The sequence below is a fragment of the Pogona vitticeps genome, chromosome 5 (assembly GCF_051106095.1).
Source record: "Pogona vitticeps strain Pit_001003342236 chromosome 5, PviZW2.1, whole genome shotgun sequence".
In the NCBI taxonomy this organism is placed as follows: domain Eukaryota; kingdom Metazoa; phylum Chordata; class Lepidosauria; order Squamata; family Agamidae; genus Pogona; species Pogona vitticeps.
In genome coordinates, this window is record NC_135787.1 from 2963718 (window position 1) to 2989876 (window position 26159).

At 50.6% G+C, this 26159-nt stretch overlaps 1 protein-coding gene across 2 annotated transcripts in view; it reads left to right on the forward strand.

The window, feature by feature from the left end:
• LOC110086610 (transcription factor COE1) overlaps positions 1-23830 on the forward strand; it is a 101133-nt gene extending 77303 nt beyond the window's left edge. Inside the window, exons 12-18 of one of the 2 annotated variants that reach the window (XM_078394426.1) lie at positions 4265-4353; positions 14582-14647; positions 15883-16060; positions 16475-16660; positions 17822-18010; positions 19319-19397; positions 20647-23830. In XM_078394426.1, the coding sequence (XP_078250552.1) occupies positions 4265-4353; positions 14582-14647; positions 15883-16060; positions 16475-16660; positions 17822-18010; positions 19319-19392 (782 nt within the window). In that variant the 3' untranslated portion in view covers positions 19393-19397; positions 20647-23830. The remainder of the gene's footprint in view (positions 1-4264; positions 4354-14581; positions 14648-15882; positions 16061-16474; positions 16661-17821; positions 18011-19318; positions 19398-20646) is intronic. The other variant, XM_078394427.1, reaches the window with a different exon arrangement.
• Positions 23831-26159: the final 2329 nt, after the last annotated feature.

The window sequence follows — 26159 nt, forward strand, 5'->3', positions numbered from 1 at the left end:
CATTCTGGGAAAAGGTGTGGCCGGAGAAAGGCTTGCAGCCTCGCGCCGCCTGGGTGAGGGGGAAGCTTTGCTCACCCTGCCTGAAGGCCATAAGCACAGGGAGGGCAAAACCTATGGGTCTCTGGGGCGTGTGGGGTCTTCTGTGACCTTCACAGTCCAGATTAGGTTGTGGGATGATGGCCGTCATCCTGCAGGGCCGTCTGAAGCACACTGTGAGCGGTCATGGCGGCAGAATAAAGAGCCGGGCGGGGAACCTACGGTTACGCAGAGGTGGCCACCACGGTCTGGCCTTTGTAAGCAGAAGGAAGGGGTGGTAGGGGATGATGGGTGCTGTACTTGAGCCAAGAAGAAAGCGAAGGGCCAGAGTTTCTCCACCCCAGAATATGGAACAGGCCGGTGAGTTTTCTTTGCCTTTTTTATGGGTATTTGTGGTAAAAAAGAAGATGGAAGAAGCCTTGGAGAAATCAGAGATGAGTATTTTTATTTCAGCTCCTACCATATTCCAGCTGGCCTTCCCTTCTCCCAGTCAGTTTCCCTCAAAACTAGGTTACCTACGAAAGAGGCCGTTTGAAGATGCTGGTTTTGGAAGAGGGGGAAGAGCAGGAATGAAAACCTTCTACAGAAACACTGTAGAGAAGGCGGGGAGGGAAGCGAGCCCAGTTCAGAGGCCATTTGTGGAAGGAGGAAGACGGCTGAAGGCGGGCGAGTTGGGGAGAGCGAAAGGCGAACGGAGGAAGAGAAATACGTCATGCTGCAAGAGGAACGAGGCCACTGCGCGCAGATCGGCAGGCGCGCCCGCGTTCGGACATCTCTCTCGGGGCGGGGATGGGGAGGAGGACTGGTGGTCCTTGGTTCTTACACCGAGAGCTCCTCCAAGTGCCAGGGGAGGACGGCCCTCCACCTCCCTCCCTCCCTCCTTCCATTTCGAGCTCTCATGAATTATCCATACCGATCGACCCCCTCTGTGGAGGAGGCCCCACTGGTGGCCCAGCAAGCCAGAGGAGGGGCGGAGGCGGGAGGAGAGCGACAGCAGAGGATGTCACTGATAAAGGCAGCCTAACGTTCAGCACCAGCCTCCCCACAAACTCCCTTTCCCGTCATCCCCAGTTCCTGGTCAAGCCCCAAGAGGTCCGTGGGTCAACCTGAAAGCCCCCAAGGTTTCAGAGGGCTTTTTCTGAACTCCTCGCCCTCCTGCCTCCCTTCGTGGTCTCCTCAAAGCAGGTTCAGGAAGCCGAATGGGAGGTGGGGGCGAGGCAGGTGGACAGGATGGGACCCCAGGCACTTGGGGATGGGACGAGATCATGTCTGGGATGAGGCAGGCGACCCAAAACAGGGGTCGTGACGAGGCAGGTCCTTCCATTCCGGCAGCCAAAAGCCACCGCTCTGGACTTGCACCCCGGAGTCCGGTTTAATTCCCACATTATTTGCACCTCCCCAGATGCTAGAGGAGGGAGCATCGTAGGGCATCACTTTTTCTGGATCTGGGAGCTGTTCAGCTCACTTGGCTGGGAATAAACCCCTCGGCTCCGTTATGGGCCTTTGAGCATGTATACACACGTATACTCACGTGTATAAGGAATAAGCTCTTTTTAAATAATAACACCCAAAGAAGAAGCTGCTGATGGAGGAGGTGAGCTTGGAGACAACCCTCTCCCCAGCTAGCTCTGGCCCGGGGCAAAACACCTTCTCTCAGGAATATGGATCGTGTCCTTCTCACCTCCCGACGCCAGTCACCCAGTGGCAGAGTGGCCAGCATTAAGTCCCCTTTGTCAGGTGGGGGGGTGGCATTCAGAGCCAGGCATTGTGCATTTCTGAGCATGAAAAGCAGCCCCAGACAGGAAGGAGAGTCTGGAGCTGTTGAGACCCCCCCCACCCCACCCCCTTTGCTCCATCCTCAGTTGTCCCCAGAGCACAACTCCATCCTGGCGGTATTTGTGTGCTCTCTCTCTGTCTCTCTCTCACTCACTCACACACACACACACACACACACACACAGACACACACACACACACAGACAGCTGCCCACCCCCTGCTTGCATGGCTAATGCCATGTGCTCTGGCCTGTGAAAGGAGCAGAGGAAAATCAATACCAATTACTGGTGCATGAACGTTGCCCAGAACTGGAATTGCAGCATATGTTTACGCTAAAGCAGGCAATCTATCTTCATCTCAGCCCAGTAATGAAGCTCCCCAATTGGGCCGAGAAGGTGGGGGGGTGCGCGCGAGAGAGGGAGTGTTTGCCTGGTGGATGACAGACAGGTTGTGGGGAGACCCTCGGCACATCTTGTTGGGGATGGGAAAGGAGGTGAAGCAGGAAAGGCTGGCAAATTCCCATCCTCGTGATCAACGTTATCTCCTGAAAGGCGACCCGGAGGAGAAGGAAGGGGGCAGGCGGGCGGACCTGGGGAGGTGGTGGCCGTTCGGCTGCAGACCCACAAAAAATTAAGATATAGGCAAGAAAGAGGGGCTGGGCTGGGTGGGATCTTAAATCACCAGATTTCTCCATCTTTGGCACACCAAGGATTTTTCCACGCACACCTGTCCTCAGCGTGTGTGTGTGTGCCTATTCGTAAGACCTGAAGATGACAGATAGGCAGACAGAGGAGAGGAAGGATACTGCCTTCACCACTGATGGGCCACTCATGACTGGAGCAGATTGGTGCATTCTCCCCCCACCCCCAATAAAGTCTCCCTCCCCCAATAAGAGCTTCTACATTCCCAAGCTGGAAAGCGAAGGCGCATCCATAGACCGCAAGCTAAAAAGGATGTAAAGCTTGCCCTTTCTTCTTTCTCACCAAACCCCGGGGAGTGTCGTTTGGTTGGTGATCCTTAAGAAGGTGTTCAGAGCACCCCGAAAAAGGACTGGACGAAGACATCCAGACTGCTCTGCGATGTCACGCGTCACGGGACCCTCTCACTTTCAAAAGGTGCATTATTTTAACAGCTACAGAAAACTTGAAAACAAGGGAGAAGGAACTGTGTACCGAGGTTTCTCCTAGTCTCTGGTTCTAGGCTGTCACCTCATGTGTTAAAAAAGTTGGCATGGCCCTCAGCAAACTACCTTTCTTGTGATTCTTTGTGGGTTCCAAAGACCCACAATAATTAGTCAGGGATGATGCTAATATCAGTATAGGTGCCAAAGGTATCCCTTTGAGGCTGATGACATGAGGTATGCTGCGCCACATTGGCCAATCTGAGAAGACGGTGCTGGGGGAAGCCTTTAATGGGGGAATAAACTCAGTTTTCCAGTAGCGATGTATGGAAGTGAGAGTTGGACCATAAAGAAGGCTGACTGCCGAAGAATTGATGCTTTTGAATTGTGGTGCTGGAGGAGGCTCTTGAGAGTCCCCTGGACTGCAAGGAGAACAAACCTATCAATTCTAAAGGAAATCAACCCTGAGTGCTCCCTGGAAGGACAGATCCTGAAGCTGAGGCTCCAATACTTTGGCCATCTCATGAGAAGAGAAGATTCCTTGGAAAAGACCTTGATGTTGGGAAAGTGTGAAGGCAAGAGGAGAAAAACTGAATGGATTTAAGTCTAGATTTTAATCAAAAGATCCATTTTTAAATTTAAATGGTCAAAAAACTTGAAATCATCAGAACATTTTTAATTTAAATGATTTAAAGCCATTTGATTTAAATCAAACCCTCTCTCTCTCTCTCTCTCTCTCTCTCTCTCTCTCTCTGTGTGTGTGTGTGTGTGTGTGTGTGTGTGTGTGTGTGTGTGTGTGTGTACGTTCATGTGTGCTCAGGTTCTGTGATCTGTATGAACGGCACAGAATTGTGCAAGGTTCCTTATTCTACATGCTTTGTTCGGCTTCTGTGCCGGCCTTCTGCTTTCATTCCAGCCCCCGTCAGTGTGGCCGCCCGGCCTCGCAGGCTCTGGGAACTCTGATCTGGAACGCTGCACAACATCACCTAGAATCCCAGTAGCTGTGCTGGCGAGGGGATTCTGGGAATTGTGGTCTGCATCCCCCACCATCACCTGCCCTCCGTTATTTTGCAGATGGTGCTTTTAACCTTAAATGCCCTGAAGCACGGACAAAATGCCATCTCGATGGGGGGGGGGGGGTGTGTCCATGCAGAAGAACATTGTGGCCGGGGTTTTCACTGGGGGGGGCTGCGTCACACCTCAGCGGGTCAGAAAAAAATTGCAAAGTTAAAACAGAAACCACAGGGTTTGGTTCTCCTGATCATCCTTTATTTCTCATGGATGACCCCAGTCCGCCGCTTGGTTAATCATCCTACTTTCTCCCCTTCACAGCCCTCAACGAGCCAACCATCGACTACGGCTTCCAGCGTTTGCAGAAGGTGGTCCCACGGCACCCCGGAGACCCTGAGCGCTTACCCAAGGTAGAAGGGCTCTTTTTTATTCTCTTGGGAGTCTTTGGTGCTGCCTTTGATTTATGCTCCCCCCCCCCCGGCCATTCAGACAAGCAGGAAGAACTTTGCAAGAGGTCAGCTGCAAGCCAGCTCTAGTTAAAAGGTTCAAATCGAATTTGGTTCCGTTTTCCAGCTTCCTACTTAGAAGGAGTGCCCTAAAGTTTTTCTGCTCACTTGAAAAGTTATGAGCAATGACACACCCCCCACCCTCCCACTGTCTCCCTGGCATGGTTTAATTGTTTCGACCAACCAAACAGAGGCAAGTTCTAACGAATGCACTGCTTTTTGCCAGTACCGTACTTTTCCGTCCCAGCCCATATAACTCATCAGGACACCCCCCCAATGCCCACCCACCCCAAAAAACTACACTCCTGTGCTGTTTTTAGGAAACCAGGAATGCCAAGAAATAAAAATGAGATATACCGGTTGTCAAAACTGCCCTCCCATTTGTGAATTCTCATATAGTTTTGGAACCATAGTGGAAATGTTGGACATTATTCACCCACATGGAGCCCAGCCACCTTCTCCAAATTTGCCAGACCTGCTTATCAACACATTTGGATGAGAAAACCACTACCCTTGTGGATTTGGGCCAACATTTCTTTAAATCCCAGCACCTGAGGATTGAGACGGGTTATGAAAAGGAAGTTAGGCAGGTCCGTGGCCTGTCGGTGGCTATTAGCCACCATAGCAAAGTAGAACCTCCATGTGGCAAGGCAGTCTACCCATGAGCATCAGATGCTGAAGCAACCCAAAGATAACGGTTAAGTCTCTCATAATATCCTGCCCCTTGCCTTCCTGGAACAGAAGGGCTGACGTGTGCAGGGTTTGTCTTCTTCAAGAACCGAACAGGCACAGGAATAGCGGAGAGGGAGCCGAGCACCGCCATTCTCTCCCAGAATCGGAGCAACCACGGAAACACACACAACCAGAGGTGATCCCTGGCCGTGAATCAGCTCCACCCCTCAAAGAGCAAGGAAGGGGCAGCTCCGTCCAAACTGTCAGCACGTAGAGCCTCCTCCCCATCCTGCCCTGTCATCCATTTTGTTCCGCTTTGTGCTCCGGCTGTCCTTGGCAAAGCGTGGCTAATGCCTCCGGGCAGGGAACAGCTGGCAGGGAAGAGGGAGGGCCTTCCCACGGAGAGTGACTGCGGGAAGTGGCTGCCAAATTGGAGCCATTTATCATGGGCTGACAAGGCGGCTTTTCCATGCACCACCAGCAGCTCCCGCAGCACCACATTCCATGACATGCAACCCTTCTTTGGAGCGGAGAGGGCTGTCTCAAGCCAAGCGAGGCCCTCGGCACATCCTACCCAGCCTTGCCAGCTCTGACCGGCAGCTGTGGCTCGGCCGCGTTTCCACGAGGACTCGTTCCCAACCCTATCTGGGGATCCCAGCTGCTTCTTGGTGGTCCCCCATCCAGGCGCCGGGCAGGCCTGACCTTGCTGGTTCGCTTTCAGAACCAGTCAAGGCAAGGTGTGTTCACGAGGGGAGGTGGTTGGTGGAAGGGTGCCGTTTTCCCGCTGTTGTTTCTTTCTCCTGTAAAAGAGAGCGGTTCTCCAAGCGGTCGTCTTTCTTGCCCTCCTTTCCTTTGACTCTTCTGGCTTCTTCTGGTTTTAAAAGTGGCTGTCGATAGCCCGCGAGGGCAATGTGCTAGTCCATGTGACGAAGCATCCCCTGTCATCTTCTCTGATTACAGCACCCAACTGCATGTAATGATAAATATCTCCAATCATCTCCTTCTTGTTATTGCATGCCATTAAGTCTCCTCCGCCCTGTGGCGACCCTACGGATGAGCACGCTCCAGAATCTCCTGTCCTCAGTGGCCCTGCTCAGCTCTTGCAAACTCAATCCTGTGGCTTCCTTTAGGGAGTCCGTCTCTCTTGTGTGTGGTCCTCCTTTCCTGCTGCCTCCAACTTTTCCTAGCATTATTGTCTTTTCTAGAAAAAAAAAATCTTTCCTCCAGAGAAAGTTCAGGCTTGATTTGATCTAGGACCCCCCCCCCCCGCCTTGTTCATCTCTCTTTCAGCCCAGGGTTGTGCAATTCTGTAGTCACGATTTTGGTTTTCTTAACCTTCAACGGCCGTCCTGCTTTCACAGTTTCTTCTTTCACTTCCATCAGACTGCTTGCTGCCAGTAAGATGGGGTCATCTGCTTATCTGAAGTTATGGATGTTTCTTACACCAGTTTTCTCCCTTCCATGCCCTGAATCTAGTCCAGTTTTCTTTACGTTTTGGGGAACAGCAACGGTGGACTCTGGTACTAAAGGAGAAGGTTAACCCACAAGAATCCTCCCTTGCATCAAGGCTTGTCTTCAAGACACCAGTCTCCTGGAGGAAGGACTTTTTAAAAAAATAGAACTCAGGAACACACGCAGAGCGGTTGCTATTTGCCAAAATGTTAAAGGACCCAGAAGTCTGATAGCCATGTCCCTCCATCTCTGCTCACGCGGCTCTCAAGATATTCCATCCATGGATGGTTTCACAACAGGGAGAAGAGCAGAAATATCTGACCCCTCTCCCCTTTCTTTCGCTCCAGGCTAAGCGACTGGGGCAAACACCGGCCACTTAGGGGCACCTCATGCAGACACGGGAAGCGGTCAACTTGACCACACAGCGAGACAGAGTGTCCTCTTAAGTCAGGAAAGACCTATGACGTTCAACAGGTCATGCTGCCATAAATGTGTTAGCCCTTAAAGCATGAATGAACGCTTTGTTGTTTGGCCAGTTTTGAGTTTGTACGCGCAACAAAGTAGGTCAGACTTATAGTTCAGCAGTCATGATTTTTTCCAGATCAGCAAGCCGGAGATTCCCCCCCCCTTTTTTTTTTTTTAGAGTACATCTCATAAAATTATGTTGGGAATCTGGGAGATCTATTCCAAAATGGATAATTTCCCCATTCCTTCATATCTGCAATATAACTCATGTCTGCAATGAATGCAAGAGGGTGGGCTGCTAAAATTCTTGACCGAACTTTCCTCTCCCTGGTAAAATATTGGATTGCCTTCCCTTGTTGAAAAGGCTGTCACAGGTCATGCGCATAGCCAAGGATGCTGTCCTGTGTGCCAAAGCATGGAAGGGCTGTGCTCTGTGTATCAGAGAGGATCCCTGGCTCCCCATATGATCCGTGACAGAGCATTTCTCCGCACACAAACGCATGCAACACCGGGCACCTTCAAGGAGAGCTTTATTCCTTGTGGCAGGCAGCCCGAGTACCAGCTAAGCTGCTCTGATGTGCCTCTCTCTTCCCAAAGACTCCAATGTGGTGGCTAGCTAAGGCCAGCCATTCATCATCATTAATCTCCCTGTCGTATCTGGGCTTTGAGGATGCCCGCCCCCTCTTCCTAGGCATCTTGCAGAACGGACGACAGGGACACAGACGAATCACTTGCAAGAGAAAAAGGATGCCTCGCCCTACCCTGGCCAAGGGGGTCCAGAACAAAAGGGGCATTTGCTTTGCGCTTTTGTTTGTGATGTAAATTCAGTGGGAGCTACACTCCTTCCGGCATCTTCAAGGAAAATGGAAATACGGCCATCTTATGACCCTCAAATTTCGTATACTAAAATCCAAGCGGAGCTTCTCCTGGTGCAAAAATCTTACATCCTCTGGTGTAAGGCCAAATAAGCATCTTCCTCTTTAAGATCTTATCGTAAGTTTTGTTGTTTCTGCTGAAAAATAACACAGCTCCACACCATCTTGGAAATGTGTAGAGGTCAAAAATCAAGTTCAAAAAAATTCAGGAAATGAATTAAAGTTTCTAGGCCGTGCACCTTTTGAGAGTCACGTTTAATATTTTGTCAGCTGTGAAAGTAACAACATGGCAAAGAATAGGGGTAACTTTTGTTTTGTTTTGTTTTGAATTCCAGCTCTTCTGCAAGCAAATTTCTAGGCTGCAAACACACAGCTACAGACACCTATACTGTATTTTGCTCACCTGGCAAAAAAGGCCTATCTCCCAGGCTGCCTCTGCTTCCTGTAAAATTTTTTAAAACAAAGTGGTTGTAGTGCTTCCTGGGAATCGTAGTCTTGCTGTCTATTAGACTCTATAAAGAACATCTCCTCCTGACTCCCCGGAGGCACCATTGTTGTTGCTTAGTCGTGTAGTCATGTCCGACTCTTCGTGACCCCATGGATCTGTCCTTCCAGTGAGCACTCAGGGTTGATTTCCTTTAGAATGGATAGGTTTGTTCTCTTTGCAGTCCAGGGGACTCTCAAGAGTCTCCTCCAGCACCACAGTTCAAAGGCATCAATTCTTCGGCAGTCAGGTTTCTTTATATTCCAGCTCTCACTTCCATACATCACGACAGGAAAAACCATAGCTTTGACTATTCGGACTTTTGTCGACAAGGTGATGTCTCTGCTTTTCAAGATGCTGTCAAAATTTGTCATCGCTTTCCTCCCAAGAAGAAGGCGTCTTTTAATTTCAGGGCTGCTGTCTCCATCTGCAGTGATCATGGAGCCCAGGAAGATAAAATTTGACACTGCCTCCATATCTTCCCCTTCTATTTCCCAGGAGGTGATGGGACCAGTGGCCATGATCTTAGTTTTTTTGATGTTGAGTTTCAGACCGTTTTTTGCACTTTCCTCTTTCACTCTCATTACAAGGTTCTTTAATTCCTCCTCACTTTCTGCCATCAGAGTGTTATCATCTGCATATCGGCGGTTGTTGATATTTCTTCTGGCAATCTTAATTCCGGCTTGGGATTCCTCCAGTCCAGCCTTCCGCATGATGTATTCTGCATATAAGTTAAATAAGCAGGGAGACAATATACAGCCTTGTCGTACTCCTTTCCCAATTTTGAACCAATCAGTTGTTCCATATCCAGTTCTAACTGTTGCTTCCTGTCCCACGTATAGGTTTCTCAGGAGAAAGATAAGGTGGTCAGGCACTCTCATTTCTTTTAGGACTTGCCATAGTTTGCTGTGGTCCACACAGTCAAAGGCTTTTGCATAGTCAATGAAGCAGAACTCGATGTTTTTCTGGAACTCTCTGGCTTTCTCCATAATCCAGCAATTTGGTCTTGAGTTCCTCTGTAGCTTCCTTTTGGTTTAACATTTGCAACAGGAAGTAAAAGCCATGCAGCCTCAGAGATGTAGGCGAGCGAAATGGCAGTGATCCTGTAGATCTGTGTATGTGGGCTGAAATTGCCAGAATTCTGCCTGGAGAATTTTTAAAGAATTCTGTGAGTTGACCTTCCAAAAAATGAAGGAGCGCCACCCCTGATAAATAATAATAATAATGCAAAATAATTATTGTAATCAGAATACCACATCGGTGCATGTAAACAGCCCATCAGCTCAGTTTCCAGCTGCCCACAAGCCACCAGGGTGCGATTCACTAGCATGGTGAGGATCTCGTGAACTGGGGATCTGTCGTGCATTTCCAAGCTGCAACATCTGGTGGACAGAATGAATCACAGGATGTGCTTCTAGCTATCTGAGGCTCTAAAGGATTCCTTCCCATCCTTACCTAATTAATCCTTTTAAATAATATTTCTCCAGACTTCTTAGGCTGGAGAAGAACACAACATGGTGTACATTCGTTTAGAATTGTTGTTGTTTTTCTCCGGACCATTCAATGGAGTGAAAAAAGGATGTCTGTTGTGTGGAAACTTTACTCAAATTCACTTCCAATCAATACATTTAGCAGGGTTGTCCGGAGTAATCATTTGAACACATCCTGATGGAAATGTTACTTAAGCCCTCGTAGGCTTCAGGGTAGAAATTGTGACTTGGTTCAAGCTTTTGCAGAAAAGGAGGAGACATACCGGGGTGGGGGAAAAAAACCCTCTCTTTTCCCAAAATGTTGAGCATTTGGGGGGTGGAAGGGTTGGTTATTCTGAAATAGAAATTCTATACATTTCAGAACTCTATTTTATTTTATTTTCCTTTCCTTTAAATGACTAGTTGATAACCAAGGGGATTTTTTTAAAAAAGGAATCATTTTATTCCATGTTTCTCTCTTTTTAAAAAAAATCTTGCACTTATTAGGAGCTTTAATACATTATTTCTTCAATGCTTTTTTAAATATGGTATTAATTTGTTCTTTGGCTTTTAACTTTGGTGTGTTCCAGAAGCCATTTTGGATTCTTTAGGAGAAAGGCGGCAAATCAATATTTTATATATACATACAAGTTAATTAATTCAAAAAGGACCCAAGGCGGTTTACATCATTAAAAAGGCAGTATTTAAAAGCAAAAACAGTAGGATTACAAATATTGAAGGTAGCAGGAAAAGAGGAAAACCGAATAAGAGATGTATTGACTCTGTAAAGGAAGCCACAGGCTTCAGTTTGCAAGAGCTGAGCAGGGCTGTTGAAGACGGGGCATTTTGGAGATGGCTCATTTATAAGGTCACCCTGGGTCAAAGGTGGCTTGACAGCACATAACAAGAACAACATACAAATATTAAAACAGAATAAATCAGTAATTATAGTAAATAAATTCAACACTCAAAACATATTTAAAAATAGCAAAACACAATCCCACTCAGAGGCAGGCAGTCGTTAAGGAAAAGCCTGCCTGGAGAAGGACAGCAAAGATGGGGCCAGGCTGGCCTCCAGTGGGAGGGAGTTCCAGAGTCTAAAGGCACAGCCACCGAGAAGAAGGCCCTCTCCCATGTCCCCCACCAAATGCACCTGTGAAGGTGGCGAGGTCAAGAGAAAAGGTCTCTCTTGATGATCTTAATGCCAGGGCTGGCTCATCAAGGGAGACACAATCCTTGAGATTGTTTGAACCCGAGCCATTTAGGGCTTTCTAAGTTAGAACCAGCCATTTGAATTGTGCCTGGAAACAGATTGGCAGCTGCTGTAACAAGGAGGCGGTGTGGGGGGGGTTACAACGACTTGTTGTGCATTTCTCTAGTGTGTACATTCCTAGAAGATGTGATAAGCGTTGACTTCTGGCATGAGCCAGCAAACGCAGTCTTTTTAGCGGAGTTCTGTCTTTTTTATTAGATTGGTGCTGTTCTTAGTTACTCCTCTCCACGCGTATATATATGTGTGTGCGCCCTTAACAGGGTTTTCTAAACTCTGACTCTGCGTGAATCGGGATTCCACTGCAACATGGGTCCTGTCCACACCATGTGGACAGATTGCCCGCTCCTTTTTCATAGAATCCTAGGATCATGGATTTGGAAGGGGCCTCAAAGGCCATCAAGTCCAGCTCAAGTCTAGAATCCAAGTCAAAGCAGATCGGACAGAGGGATGTCTACATTTCTCTTGAAGGCCTCCAGCGTTGGAGCGCTCGTCACCTCTCGAGGCCATGGGTTCCGTCGTCGTCCTGCTCTAACAGTTAGGCAGTTTTTCCTGATATTCAGTTGAAATCTGGCTTCGTTTAATGAGCCCATTGTTGCGTGTCTTGCACTCTGGGATGATATAGAACAGATCCTTCCCCTCCTCTGGAGGACAGCCTTTCGAGTCTTTGAAAAGTGCTATCCTATCACCCCTCTGTCTTCTTTTCCCCAAGGCTAAACATGCCCAATTCCTCATAAGGCTTGGTTTCCACCCCCCTGATCCTCCTTGTCGCCCTCCTCTGAACGTCTTCCAGTTTGTCAGCATCCTTCTTGAAGTGTGGGGCGTCCAGAATTGGACACGGGACTCAAGGTGAGGCCTAACCTGTGCCGAATAGAGGGAGCACCTAGCACTTCACGGGATTTTCCCCACCGACGTGACTCTCTCCTCCATTGCCTCCTGGTTTTGCCCCATCCACACGGAGTGGATGGAGACGGACCAGTAGAAAAATGCCCCGAAGGAAGTTTCTTCAAGCGACGCCCAAGCCACAAACTGTGCAGATCACACACACACACACCCCCGAGATCGGGCCCTGGAGCGAATCACAGAAAAGCCAAGAAGAATTCGGAAAGCAAAGGGTTGTTGTTGTTTTCATGCTTTTGACTCTGTCAGCACTAAGTTCAGCTGTGTCTTGTAATAATCATTATCATTCATCCCCATCCTCATCTTACAACTGCAGAGGTAAAAGGGACCCTGTGGGATCATCCATTCCAGCCCCTGTCAAGGAGGCCCAGCGGGGGAATTCGAACTCCCAACTTCTGGCTCTGCTAAACCACTGAGCGATCCATGCAGACACCAGCTCTGTGTGTGTGTGTGTACTCGGCTCACAGCTGCATTTTGGCAGGAGGGGGAAGGAGGCTTTGAAGGGCCACCTTCCTACCGTCTTCCTTTCTCCCTCGCCTGCTGCTTCTGCCCAGAAATAACTGAATGTTTTATGTCACCTTAACGGGAGCTAAATGTGCACGGATGGCCTGGCGGGTGCCCCCCCTCCCCACTCCGGCCCCCTCTGCTCCATTACCGTATTGATCGGGGAGATATTGCAGAAGACAGAAGAGCAAGCGCTTCTGATTGCTGGCACTTAGCGTGACAGCAATCCGATAGCCTTGAGGTCCTGATGTACAGTCCGGGGCTGGCAGGTAGGCAGGCAGGCAGGAAGGGGGGTGTTGTTGTCTTCGTTGGGGCAGGAGGCGGGGGGGCGCATGGAGAAAGAAGACACCAGCGGTCTCTCTCTCTCTCTTGGGGGGGGGAGGATCTCCAGGAATTGCCCTGGGATTGAGTTGTCTTGGCCCAGTGGGGATTTTATTTATTATTTATTGGATTTCTGTCCCACCCATCTAGACCAAAGGTCTACTCTGGGCAGTTTACAAATTTTAAAACAATAAAGTCAAAAATGTATATTATAGATCCAAGGTGGTCATTAAGACATATTAATATACGGCAGGAGGGAAATCCTGCCCAAATAGCCAGGTTTTAAGTCTGTTCTTGAAAACACACAGAGAGGGAGCCAGGCGGATCTCCATGGGCAAGTATTTCAAAAGGTGAGGGGCCACTGCCAAGAAGGCCCTGCTCCTCATTCTTTCCTTCCGGACCTACCTCACAGTTGGGTCCCTCCGCCGCCCGGCCTGGCTGGAACGAGTGACTCTGGCAGAACTGGGAGGGAGAAGGCGCTCTGCCAGATATCGAGGTCCTAAACCATTTAGGGCTTTATATGCAATTGTAAGAACTTTGAGATCAATGCGGAAACGAATGGCAGCCAATGCAAGGTGGCCAGAGGTGGGGGAAATATGATGGTACCTTTTCACCCCAGTGAGAAGTCTGGCTGCCACATTTTGTACCATCTGAAGTTTCCGCGTCAGTCTCAAGGGCAGGATTTGAACCCAAGTCTCCAAAGTCCTGGTTAAAGATGGGCATAATGATACTTCAGGGCTTTAGCACCATTGAGCTGATCGGGCCCACGGGTGTTGCACGAGCACATTTTAATATCCCGTGTAATCTGGTCGTAAGCTCCATGCGTTTCGGCTCTTTTTACGAGCTGAATTACAGGAGGGCAGCTTTCTGCAATGTGGTGCTCTCTAGATATGCTTAACGTTCACAACTTCTGATTTCTCCATGGAGCACAAGTCAGAGAGGTTCTTCCTTAGGGGAATTTGAGACATGTCTGCCCCTCCGTCCTGCCAAGAAGTGTTTTCCCCCCCCAACGGACTTTTTAAAAAACTAAGAAAGAAAAAAAAAAGAATCCTTGCCTTACCATTTCATGGCACAACATAAAAGGAAGAAGGAGAGGGGAGGGAAGAGGAAACCAAGCGCACTCGGACACCAGTTCTTGATGGCTATATAGTTCTCCTGGTTGAGTGGGTGGACGGACAGATATCACCTTCTCAGGACAGATCCTCTGTAGGGGCCATGGTCCAGAATAAAACAGAGGGTGAAATATTCGTGCATCTTTATGTTTAATTCTGCTTCTCCAGCAAAAGTAATCCTTTCCACTCCCCGCCCCCTCCCTTCAAAAAACTGAGCTGGAGAAAAGGTGGTGTGCAATCTACACGAGGCGCAGGGATCTGTGTTCAACTCCTCGCACATCTTTACTTCCTCCGCATGGATAGCCCTCCCATGAAAGACATGGAAGGGACTCGGATGACGCTTCCAGCCAGGTGAAGTGGTAGGGGAAAGATCCCTGGTCGCAGATATGGAACTGCCGGGGTAGCTCGGGGGGGTTCGGTCTCTGGCTGCGAAGCCAGAGGTTGGGAATTCAATTCCCTCCTTGGTGCCTCCTGGACAGGGGATGGACTGGATGATCTTTAGGGGTCCCTTCCTAGCTCTGCCGTTCTAAGAGGATGACGAGAAGGACAGCAATGATTCCACCACCGCTGTATCTGTTTTCTCTTGCTTTCCTTTCCTTTCCCTGCAGGAAGTGCTGCTGAAGAGGGCTGCGGATCTTGTAGAAGCGTTGTACGGGATGCCGCACAGTAACCAAGTAAGCCGCCGGATCCGTCCGTCTGTCCATCCTCCCTCCCCCCCACCCACCCCCTGGGTTGGGTAGCCCAAGAGCCGGGAGGTGGGGTGGCTGCATAGACCCAGCAACCCTGCACAGTGTTTCCTAACTTTGGGTCCCCAGATGTTCTTGGACTACAACTCCCAGAAGCCCTCACCATGAGGGCTTGCTGGCCGGGGTTTCTGGGCATTGTAGTCCAAGAACTACCGCTGGGCGCCACTGCTGTAGAGAGAGGCAGACCCAAAACCGCTAGGTGGAAAGGAGAGCGATTCCTGCCCCCACCTCCATCCCACGCACATCTCCTTTGATGGAGAAAACAGCTGCCCGCTTAGGGCCCGGATGCCCAGGGGACTCTGGGAGGGGTAGTCCAAGCAAAGGAACTTTGAGAAGTGCTGTGGAGAATGGGGAATATTTCCCAGCGCAGAGTTCTGAGGAGTGCCCGGTCCTCCGGCACCTTGGCCGTCCCTCGGAAGGCGATCGCTTTGCCAGCAAACTCTTTCCACATCTTGGACGATTCGTCTCCTGCCCCCCCCTTCCCCCAACCTCGCGCTTTTGCTGGCAGGGGCCCACGCGAGGCCCTGGCTCCCAGGCATACATCTGTTCGCCATTAGGAATTCCAGGGCCGTGAAGTAAGGGACTTTCGAGCGGCCCCCATCTTTTTTCCCCCAATCCCTGGGCCCGGCCGGTGTTTTCACGGCTCAGTAGCGGTTAGCACCACCTGGACGGATATTGCTGCGGTCTCCCGGAGGCGTCGGGTCAAGCCGTTGTGTGGGAGGCCTTTGGCTCCGACCGGGAGCCTTGTTTTTGCTTGTTCAGGTCCCTGTTGGGTTGCCCTGCTTTTTCCTTTCCAAGAGAGGAAAAGCAGGGCGCTCATCTGCGCTCTTCTCCCACTCTCAGAATTGTGGGACGAAGGACCTCTCTGGCCGGGAGATGGGGGGAAAAAAAACAGGTTTCACCCAAGGTCTGGCTACCCCTTTCAGGAGAAGAGGGGGGCCGGGTGAATGCCACCTGACCACCCACCCACGCACCCACCCCACGGTCAGCCCCACACACCATCTCACTGCTACCGGGAGAGAGATATCAAGTGCAGAACCTCTCCTGGGGAAACCGTCCCTAACCCAAAGAGCTGAGAAGCTCACAAAGTGTCCTTCGCAGACTCAGATCCGGCTGAATCTGTGTATCTACATCTAAAGGGAAATCCTCTTCTCCCTCCCCAGGACATCATCCTGAAACGAGCGGCGGACATCGCCGAAGCCTTGTACAGCGTCCCGCGCAACCCCACCCAGCTGGGATCCCTGGCCGGGAACCACACCCACTCCAGCATGATGGGCGTCAACTCCTTTGGGAGCCAGCTGGCCCTCAACCTGAGCGAATCCACACAAGGCTCTGAGCAAGGTAGGATCCTCTCTCTTGCTGAAGGCAACGGGTCAACCGGGATCGCCCTCTGGGGAGACCAAACCATCCTCTAGCCCGGCATCTCTCGACCTGGTGGCCCGGCCAAGGAGCTGGAGTGCCGTTGGCCAGGGTCCTCTGCTCTGTGACAATGGCACCAAGTCGGGGTGGGGGGGTTTGTGACGGAGTAGACCATCCCCTGTTCCGTCCATCCAGATGATTCTGGGAAGGTCATAACGGAATGCAACCGCGACTTCTCCACTTGTTACTCTTTGATCTCTCGAGTGTCTCTGTATAACGGGGCGGTTCTGTGTCCCGGCACCAGCAGAACAGTTGCTGACGGGCCTCTCCTCCTTGTAATTTGGTCTCATCCCCTCAAGACGAGGTTTGACGGTCTGCCCCTCCTGTCGCCTTCAGGCTACACGCGCAACACGAGCAGCGTCTCCCCGCGAGGTTACGTGCCGAGCTCCACCCCTCAGCAGACCAACTACAGCACCATCACGTCCAGCATGAACGGCTACACCGGGGCGGCCATGACTGGCCTCGGGGTGCCCGGATCGCCCAGTTTCCTCAATGGCTCCACGGCCAACTCCCCTTATGCCAGTGAGTTTGCAGGGTTTGTGGGCAAAGGAGGGGGGGAGGGTGTCAGCACCGGTGGGGTCCCCCCCCCACCACATATTGGTCCATTTCACAAGTGCACAATTCATCCACCTTGAACCTTAGCAAAAAAGAAGAAAAGTTTTTAACACTTTAGGTTTGGGAAGGGAGATTGTGTCTTACTGAGATCTGTGGGAACTCGCAGTCCGTCGGGGGGACAATACCGTGGCCTTGTTTCTCAGCCGGTCTGTTTGTTCCTTTAACCAAGTCCGGTCTGTTCTGATGGGCAACGGCTCTCCTGAGTCTCAGACAGAGGAGTTTTTTTTCCCCCAGCACCTGCTGTACGATCCTTTTAAGGACAGGGGAGGCCACAGATGGAACCTCCTGGTGGCAGAGCTCCATGCTGTAACCACCAGGCTATGGCAGACTCGTGGGAGGCAACTGGAGAGCAGAGTGAGACCGCCAGTGGCAGGATGGCAGAGTGTGTCCATGCAGGACCTCATCCTTCTCAGTTGCCAGGAGAAACAGACAGAGCTGGAAAATGTGACTTCGCTGGACAAAAACTCCAGGGATGGCTAAGCCAGCTGGGGAGGTCCAGAAGCTGTTGCAAACAGGAAGGAAGGAAGGAAGGAAGGAAGGAAGGAAGGAAGGAAGGAAGGAAGGAAGGAAGGAAGGAAGGAAGGAAGGAAGGAAGGAAGGAAGGAAGGAAGGAAGGAAGGAAGGAAGGAAGGAAGGAAGGAAGGAAAAACTAAAAGCAAAAACTCCACCACTTTTTCAGAGGTGGCAACAGACAGGAAGAAGCAACATAAGTGCCGCCAATGGGACCAGGTACAGGTTGTGTGAAGGCTCTCTTCCAACCCAGAACAGAGACAAAACTGAAGGCGCAGTGAAGGCTCAGCTGGGCAGATTGAAACCTTCCTTTCCTAATCTCACTTACCGTCTTCTAAAAAGCTTCAGAAATTCAGTTGCTGGTGGGGGTTTTTAGACTTCTGTTCCAAGAATTCTTTTATTCCCCCATGTAGACTTTGCAAAGGTGGCCAATTCCCAGCTGTGGGGATTTTGGGGAATCCCAGTTGAAACGTCAACCTTTTCCAAGATCCATTCTCTCTCCCTCCCCACCATTTGCCCACTCATTCCTGCTCTTCTCTCTCTCTCTCTCTGTGCCAGTCATGCCCTCCAGTCCGCCCCTGGGTGCCTCCTCCATCACCAGCTCCTCCACGCCAGGGGGTGTCTTCTCCTTCTCCCCGGTCAACATGATCTCCGCCGTCAAGCAGAAAAGCGCCTTCGCTCCCGTGGTCCGGCCACAAGCCTCCCCGCCGCCCACCTGCACCAGCGCCAACGGGAACAGCCTCCAGGGTGAGTGGGTCTCGCCTCCACCGTCGGTCGCAGCCCGCAGTGTGGCCTGGGTGGCTAAGTGACACATGCCACGTGGGGCGGAGGTGCACCCTCTTTCCTTCTCATTGAGGGGTGGGGTGGGGAAGCTATCACAAACTCCTAATTTAATTAGGCCGATTGTTACAGCACCTCCTCCCTTTTTGACGCCGGTCCTTGCGGGACACTGGCTGTCTCTAGAAGCGCAGGGTTCCTGTTGTGATGGGGGAATTCGCAGCCGGTTCCGGCTGCCTTTCTGCGTAGAGATTTCAGAGAGGGGGGACCTTTCCCTGTCTCTGGGGAGGCACAGAGGCTTAAGCGTCACTGCCTCCCAGGACGTAATCCCTCTTTCATCCTAGTAGAGCTCCCCTCTCCTCTTGGTGAAGTCCGCCGTGACCGGAGGGGGAAAGACAATTGGAGGCACACAGATGGCCTCAGTGGGCCTCAGGCAGCCCAAAGCTGTGCGCCATCCCTCAGAACACCTTTCCAGGGCTGCTCTTTCTCCAAGTACAGCTTGCACGTGTTGCTCATGGACAGCAGCCTGGCTCTCTTTCCGAGGGGAAGCTCTAGATAGAATCTCGCTTCCCCTGAACCAGTTGTCATCTGAAGTTTTATAACTCGTATTTAAACATGGGGTATTCGTATTCATCCCCCTGGGCGGACAGATCCGTATATCGTCCCCGTCAGTGCCTGGGAAGGCCAGTCCTTCTCCCCGCCTCCGAACTGGCAGGTCTACTTACCACTCGCCACACGGCACGCACGGACAATGTGCTTCTCATGGCACCACTTTGGGAAGGAGCCCACCCAGCACTTCCCCGCCTCCCCAGGCAGCTGACCCACCCTCCCCCAGCAAAGAACCAGGACGACGAATCTTCCGTCACAGCTGTTGAAAGTTGGCCATGTGAAGAGATGGGGAGATGCTGGCCAGGCTCCTTCCGTGATTGGCACAATGAGAATGATGCCAGCCGTGCACATTATTATTATTATTGTTGTTGTTGTTGTTGTTGTTGTTGTTGTTGTTGTTGTTAAGGGGAGGGGTGCCTCCAGTGGAACCCTTGCTATCTTTCCCTTACTGTCCTTCATATTTTAATTTTTTCCGTTGTTTCCCTTTTCTTACCTGCTCTTGCTTTCCCTTTCCTTCCTTCCTTCCTTCCTTCCTTCCTTCCTTCCTTCCTTCCTTCCTTCCTTCCTTCCTTCCTTCCTTCCTTCCTTCCTTCCTTCCTTCCTTCCTTCCTTCCTTCCTTCCTTCCTTCCTTCCTTCCTTCCTGCTCTTTGCTTGGTCCTGCTGACCAGACCAAACCTTTGAGGATTCAGCAGACAAGTTCCACACACCATCTCGGTCGCTCCAGGGAATGGCTTATACCTAATCACAGTATGTTCCTTCTCTCTCGTTCTCCTTCCTCACGCTCCCACCTCACTCTGTCGGCTTTCTCTCTTTTTCTGCTCCTCCTGGCCAGAAACAGGTGTGACTCCATAACAAAAACTTTGCAGGACTTTTTCTGTTGCTCACTAGAGTAGAGAGTTGTGAGAGGCTTACTTTGGATTTTTTAAAATGTATTGTATTTACTGGCTTTCCAGACAGAGAGTCCGTTCGAGGCAATTTTCAAGATTAAAAACAATTACAAACATTTACAAACATTTACAAACTCAAAATTCCAGTAATATATATATAGATAGACTGATCTTTCAGATCTATTCAGCAACAACGATAAAATTATCAGCAGGTATGTTTTGGAGATTTCTGGGCATCGTGGTTCAGAAAAGTAACTTTTCCAACCTCTGGATGGAGGGAGGGAGTTGATTTGGTATTGGCTGGCTGGCTGTCTCAACAGGCCGCTCGGATATTGGCATGCTGAATCCTACTGAGCAGTGCACATGCGCCGCATCAAGCCCTGGGAGCCACCACCTTGGAGGCCCTGGCTAAAGTCTTCCATGCGCTCCAGTGGGGAGTAGACACATCCTCGTGGGGTGCTTGATAGCCCCAATGTTTCTGTTGATCTTCTGATGAGAAATTTTCATCACAATATAGGCATAAAGGGAAGGTCCAAAGAGGAGTGGTAGCTAAGCTTTTCCATCTCAATAGGCAGAGAGGACCCAGAATTTTCCACATGCTGAGACAGAAGACATGGTGAATTAGCCCATGATTTGGCCACATGCAGAACCTCAAAGAATCCACAGGTAGAGCTTGGGGAAGTTTCTGAGAGATCCTGAGAGCTGTGGTATAAGTAAGGTATGTAGAGAATATAATCCCCAGGGAACCGTCGCTGAGGACCAGTCCCAAGCAACAGTTGAATTGAACACCAGGGAGAGATCTCTGATAGAATGAAGACAGACAGACTGCAGTCTTTAGTTTTCACTAAATACTTCCTACAAAGGTATTGAAACGCCAGCTAATACAGCTAGTGCAAAGGCGTCAAGTACGTGTTGCTTGCCTGGTGCCGTTCAGATGTACAGATTGCACTGCACCTCCCAGGATCCTGCAACAAACTAAGTGATTTGGGGAGTTGCAGTGTGCAAGACACCTGGAGGACACCAAGGGGTGAGACAACGGCAGGCACTGAGTCCGTGACCGGTCCGTCTCCCGTCCACATGCAATGACCCGCATCCTCTTTGCTTTCCAGCCTTGTCGGGTCTCATCGTACCGCCCATGTGAGCAGAGAATGGAAGATGGAACCTCTGGAAGGATGGACCAATGGACTGGCACTGGAATTGGACCCTTGAAAAGGGTGCGGCCACCCTTTCCGAGAGGCGGGTTTCTGGGGCGCCCCTCCCGGTTCCTTCCAAGCTGGCGGCGTCGTTGTACAAAGGGCTCCCCCTTCTGGTGGGAGGCTTCCGTGCAGCCGGAGAGGCAGCGGAAAGTCTACCGCTGAGATTTCTTGACCATGATTTGAGTTGTGTCTTCCCCAAGGCGGAGGAGGATAACCGGGGGTGGGGGGTGTCTTTGAGGGGCATTCGTCACTACCACCCCTTTCTTCATGGAGTGCTCTCCCCTTCCCTCGAGCCTCCAGAACTCCTCCTTGCCATCCTGGTGGTGGTGGTGGGAAATCACATGAGGAAGGACCCCATCATCTCCTCTGGTTTCTCCCTTGAGTTGGCTTTGCTCCCCTGCTGCAGCCGGGACTTTCCTTCCAGACCTTCTCGTTTTGATACCTACGGGATTCCCCATGTCAAGGGAGAGATGCTCCTTTTCGAAACCGGACCCTTCTCGTTCTAAGCGGTTGATGATGATTCCCATGCTCTTGGGCGGACACGGCAGGAGATTGGAATCGGCAGGAGGGTGGAGGCATTCGGTCCACCTTGGGCGGCTTCCATCTCTCTGGCAGGAGGTCCCTCCCAAAGCAAGCTGGTTTGCGTTACGTCGACCCCTTCTTCCACCACCCCCTCCTTGCCAATTTCGACACCACTTCCCAGCGAGGGGAACAAAATCAGCCTTCCAAACACAACCCTGTATGACTCCTCTCTCTCTCCTTTTATTTTCCCCACCCCGCCCCACCTTGCAGGCTGACTCCCAAGTAAACACAACATAAATCCTCCAGCATTACAAGGCTTGGCCACCGATGTAGGTGCTAGGGCTTTTCTTCAGACAAAACAAAAAACCAGTTAAGATCTGCTGATGCTGGAGAAAGCTCCTCCGTCCTGGGCTTTTTGGCTGTCCGAAAAGCCCGTTTCCTAGGAGCCCCTCTCAGCCCGAGTCCTGTTCGCCCGTGTCTGGGTAGATTTCTGGAGAAAAGCAAAAGCTTCTTGCAGGGTCAGTCCGTGGGCAGAGAGAACACTGGCGGATCCTGCACGCTGTCCTCTGCTCCAGCCTTGGCCACATCCCCTTGAATCATTCCAGATGTCAAAATGGCCACCCACCAAATCCTCCTGGGGTGTCCTCTGCTCTTTCCCTCCACCCCCCGTTAGCAGGAACACGCCAGCCCTTTTCCTCTGCTCCCTGAAACGAGAAAGGACTTAATTAAAAGTTCTCTTCAGGCAGAAAGAAGGAGGGGAAGGAGGTGCTGTTGCCAACCACGACGTGTTGCAGGAGCACCGAAGCCTCCACCGTGGCCAGCTTTGAATAGGACCAAGGCAAGGGGCCACGGTCAGGTGGCACCGCCATTTGCAAACATGTTGTTCGTGGAGGTGGAGTGTGGGTCCACCCTCCCCAAGGAAACGGTCGCTTTGGGACAGTGGCCAGCCAGGTGATTTCCAGAACCCACCGAGATGTTGCTTGGATCAGAAAAGGCCCGATCCACACCCGGGAGGGGGGTTTCCGGTGGCCACCAGCCAGGACTGCTTGCTACCAGCCTGGGCAGAGTGGGAGTGGGGGTGTGAGTGACTGGGGGGGAGGAGGAGGTCTTTTTCACCCAGAAGCACAGACCCTTCGCCACCACCCCAAAATTCCAGAGATTCTGAATCTCTGTGGATGTAACCGATCCCGAACCCATCCCTGATCTTCCTTACGGACCCCTGTGATCACCTTAGAGCAGTGGGGAGACGATGGGGGAGAGGCCTTTCCGGAGGCAGGTGAGGGAGGATTGAGCCACCTGCCTCCCCCGGGACAGTTCCCACCCACCCCCCACACCCCTCTGAAAACAGTGCCCTGCTGGTCCTTGTGTTTGCATCAGACAGCCCCCCCCCCCCCCCGGTCATCTCGGTTTTCCCTGCAGAAGCTCTTCCTCGGAGACCTGCCGAGGCTGGCTGGGTGGCCCTCTGAGGAGGATGCTTTGGCCACCGTTTTCTTTGCCTCGGCAGAAGGGGGCTGGTTACTAGGTGAGGTTATCTTCTCCTCTCCCTAATTCTAGGAATACAAAATGCTGTTAAGATTTACCCCGTGTGGATATTCCGTAGCCTCCAGCTACCGACGAGGAGGGGCAGCAAGAAGACGGGTGGACCTTTTCTTCAGGGTTCAGCCTGAAACCTCTTGCAGTTGGTGATTTCACCCCACCCCACCCCACCCCACAGCCTCATCAGCAGCCGCACCGGCTTTTGGTCGTGCCTTTTCACGTTCACCCAGCCCTCACATCTCAGCCCACGAAAGGAGTCCACCGACAGCCTTCACTGTGGCTTCCTTTTAATGGCAAGAAATAAATAGCAGTTCCCCCTGTGAGTCGTGAAAGGTTTTTGATTTTTTTTCCCTTACAAAAACTCAAAATTAAGAGCATTTGGCTGTAATTTGACATCCCCCCCCCAATATATTATTGCCTTTTACACCCACCTGAAGGATACTCAAATCCTTATCAGTTTCTCAGTGCACTGCTTTTTACATTCAGCTTTTTTTAAAATTCTATTTAGAATAACGTCTTGTATTAAACCAGTGAAATACGGACCTTTTTTGGTTGTTTTTTAAACTCGGTGTGGTTTTTTTTTTTTCTAATTTGGATTTTAAAAAGAGGGGGCAGAAACCAGCAGGAGGTTCTTCCGCACGTCCCCTTCTACCACAAATGCATTTTGTGGAAGCGAGGCTGTTGTTACGAAGGCTTTCCTCTTCGGCTTGTGCCCCCCCGGAATCCCAGGCATCCTTTCCTAGGCTCCCACAGTTATTTTTCTAGCATTATTTCCTCGTGGGAAGAAGGGGAGCAGATATTTGTAAATAAAGTCAAAGAGGGAAATGGCCCCAAAGGTTGGGGTGGGACTTGTTCTCTGTATTTATCTCTGTCGTACGGAGGGTTATTCTCCTGTCTCATGTTTCCTTTGGTATATTTGTTTCCTTTTTAAATGTTATTTTTTTATTATTATTATAATTTTTCTTCTACAATGCCCATTGTGTGTCCTGTGATGGCTGTTGTACAATAGCAATGTTGATAAATACCTGGCTGCACTGTTTTTCAATGTAAGCACATGTAAATGAACTGTTAGCATCTTTTCTTAGGAAATTGGCCCCCGAATATATCTGTCTATACCTCCTGCACATGCTTTTTTGCGAAACGTCCCCTTTTTGGTTTACACCCAGTTCCTGCCTCTCAAGCTGGCAGATCAGAGGACTTTTCACCGGTACCCATGCGTTAGGTTACACCCCCAAATTACCTTTGCCAGGTGGATCCTTCTGCACGCATGGGGACAGGGATCGTCCGCGTCACCAGCGGCATGTGGCGGGCCCTCGTCTCCCCGAGAGGCTGACAGTTGCCTTGAATAATGTGACCCCACTCTTAGCCAATAAACGGTGCTTAGAAAAGTTACTTAAGAATAATCTTAGAACTGCTTCTTCAACTACTGTGGTGCACTAGGTCTCCCTAAGGAGCGCCCGGCACTCGGTCAGAGAGTTCGACAAGCCACTGACCGACCACCTTTGCACTGGGGCAAGTCCCAAGACCTCAGCAGTGTGTAGCATAAGCCCTTCGAATAAGTCTGACCTTAAAAGAACACTTTACTTTTACCCAGTACTTTGCAAGTACAGACACATGGGCTTTGTGATTCTTTGGAACTCGGCTAGGTAGGACTCTTAAAGACAGCTAGTTTGTGGCCCTCTCCACTTCCTGGATTTAGCCAGACCCCGTTGTTCAAGAGACCAGTCCTTTTGTGCGAATTTTTGTAATTAATTTTTATTATAAAAATAGAGTTTCATAGAATCAGTTTATATTGCACAAGCTTTAGCATAAAAATATATTCAAGGATCATTGCGGTGTCTAGTTGCGCTGGCCACGTGACCATGGAAACTGTCTATGGACAAAACGCTGGCTGTACGGCTTGGAGACAGGGATGAGCACCGCCCCTAGAGTCAGACACGGCCGGACTCGATGTCAAGGGGAACCTTCTTACCTTTACCTTAGGGTGCTTAACAGTGGGGTGCAGGGGAGGGGAATAAAGCTATGTCAGCACAGAAAGAGCTCCTCTACAAACTGCAAATCCCATGATTTGGCCAGGGGAAACGCCAGCCACAGTATAGACACAGTGAAGCAGCCTTTGTCCACATCAGCACAATAACCCTGCGATCCTCTTGGCCGGTTCTGGTGCCACAATTAACTATTGTGGGTTCCATTCTGGCATTCAGCTTCAGAATGGTTCTATGCGTGCATATCCTTTGGAGATAGGGTGGGGAACACATTCTGTCCCTTGACTCCGGAACAGGGTTGGCTGGACACCAATTCTGGTTCCGATCCGAAGATGGCAGCTGTGTGCTCCCACAGGCCTGCTTTTCTGCACGTTCTGGCTTGGGATTCCCGTTTTCCAGTTCCTTTGTCAGCAGGGTTGCTCGGAAAAATCAAGCCTGAACTTTCTCTGGAGTCCAAAATGATTCAACGGAGGCTGTCCTACTTTGGGCACCTCACGAGGAGGCAGGATTCTCTGGCAAAAAAAAAAAAAGGCTCGGAAAGGCGGAAGGCAGCAGGAAACGAGGAAGGCCAAATAGGAGATGGATTGGCTCTCTAAAGGAAGCCACCACTTGAGTTTGCAAGAGCTGAGCTAGGTCGTTGAAGACTCAACTCATAGGGTCGCCATGAGTCGGAAGGGACTTGATGCCACGTGACAACAATTAACAACCAGAAAATGAAAGCTTTCACAGGTCTCTAAAGTCCTTGGTCACCAGGCATCCGTTGTGCAATCCCTTTCTTCAAACGGAGATGGGCAGGCCAAGCTGACAGTTCTATACACTCTGCAGATGTTCAGAGGGACTCTTCTGATACAACTTTTCCGTCTTCTGAGTTCACTGAAATTAAAAAAGGAAAGGGTTTGTTTTAAGCCTTCTGGGTAAGGGAAGGACCAATAATGAGTGAAATGTTCTGCACCATCAGATTCAGAACACAGGGAGGGAGAGCGGGTTCAACATCTGGCTGTTCTTATATGGATATGATCCATTCCTCGTATGAGATGATTTGAAGTGTTAGGCTGATGATCATCTGCCAAAGTTTTGGTGCAAGGTCAAGCTGAGCCTTCAGCTGCAAATCTACACAGTCCCTTGAGACAAGACAGTTCACGCCAACAATTGCCAACTGATGGAGCGCAGAAGCCCAGCACGTTCTTGTGCTTTTAAGAGAAATTTGCCCCTGCAACACAAACGAGCAGGGGGATTTGTCCCCCCCCCAAGGGAAGGAGGAAAGGGTCACGTCAGAAGGCACAGGAGCACGGCCCCTGAGAAAAGGTGGCCACTTGACTCTCTCCAGGGCTACGAAGAGTTAGAACGGAAGAGTCTGCGGTGGCCGATGGCTCCCCCGTCTTT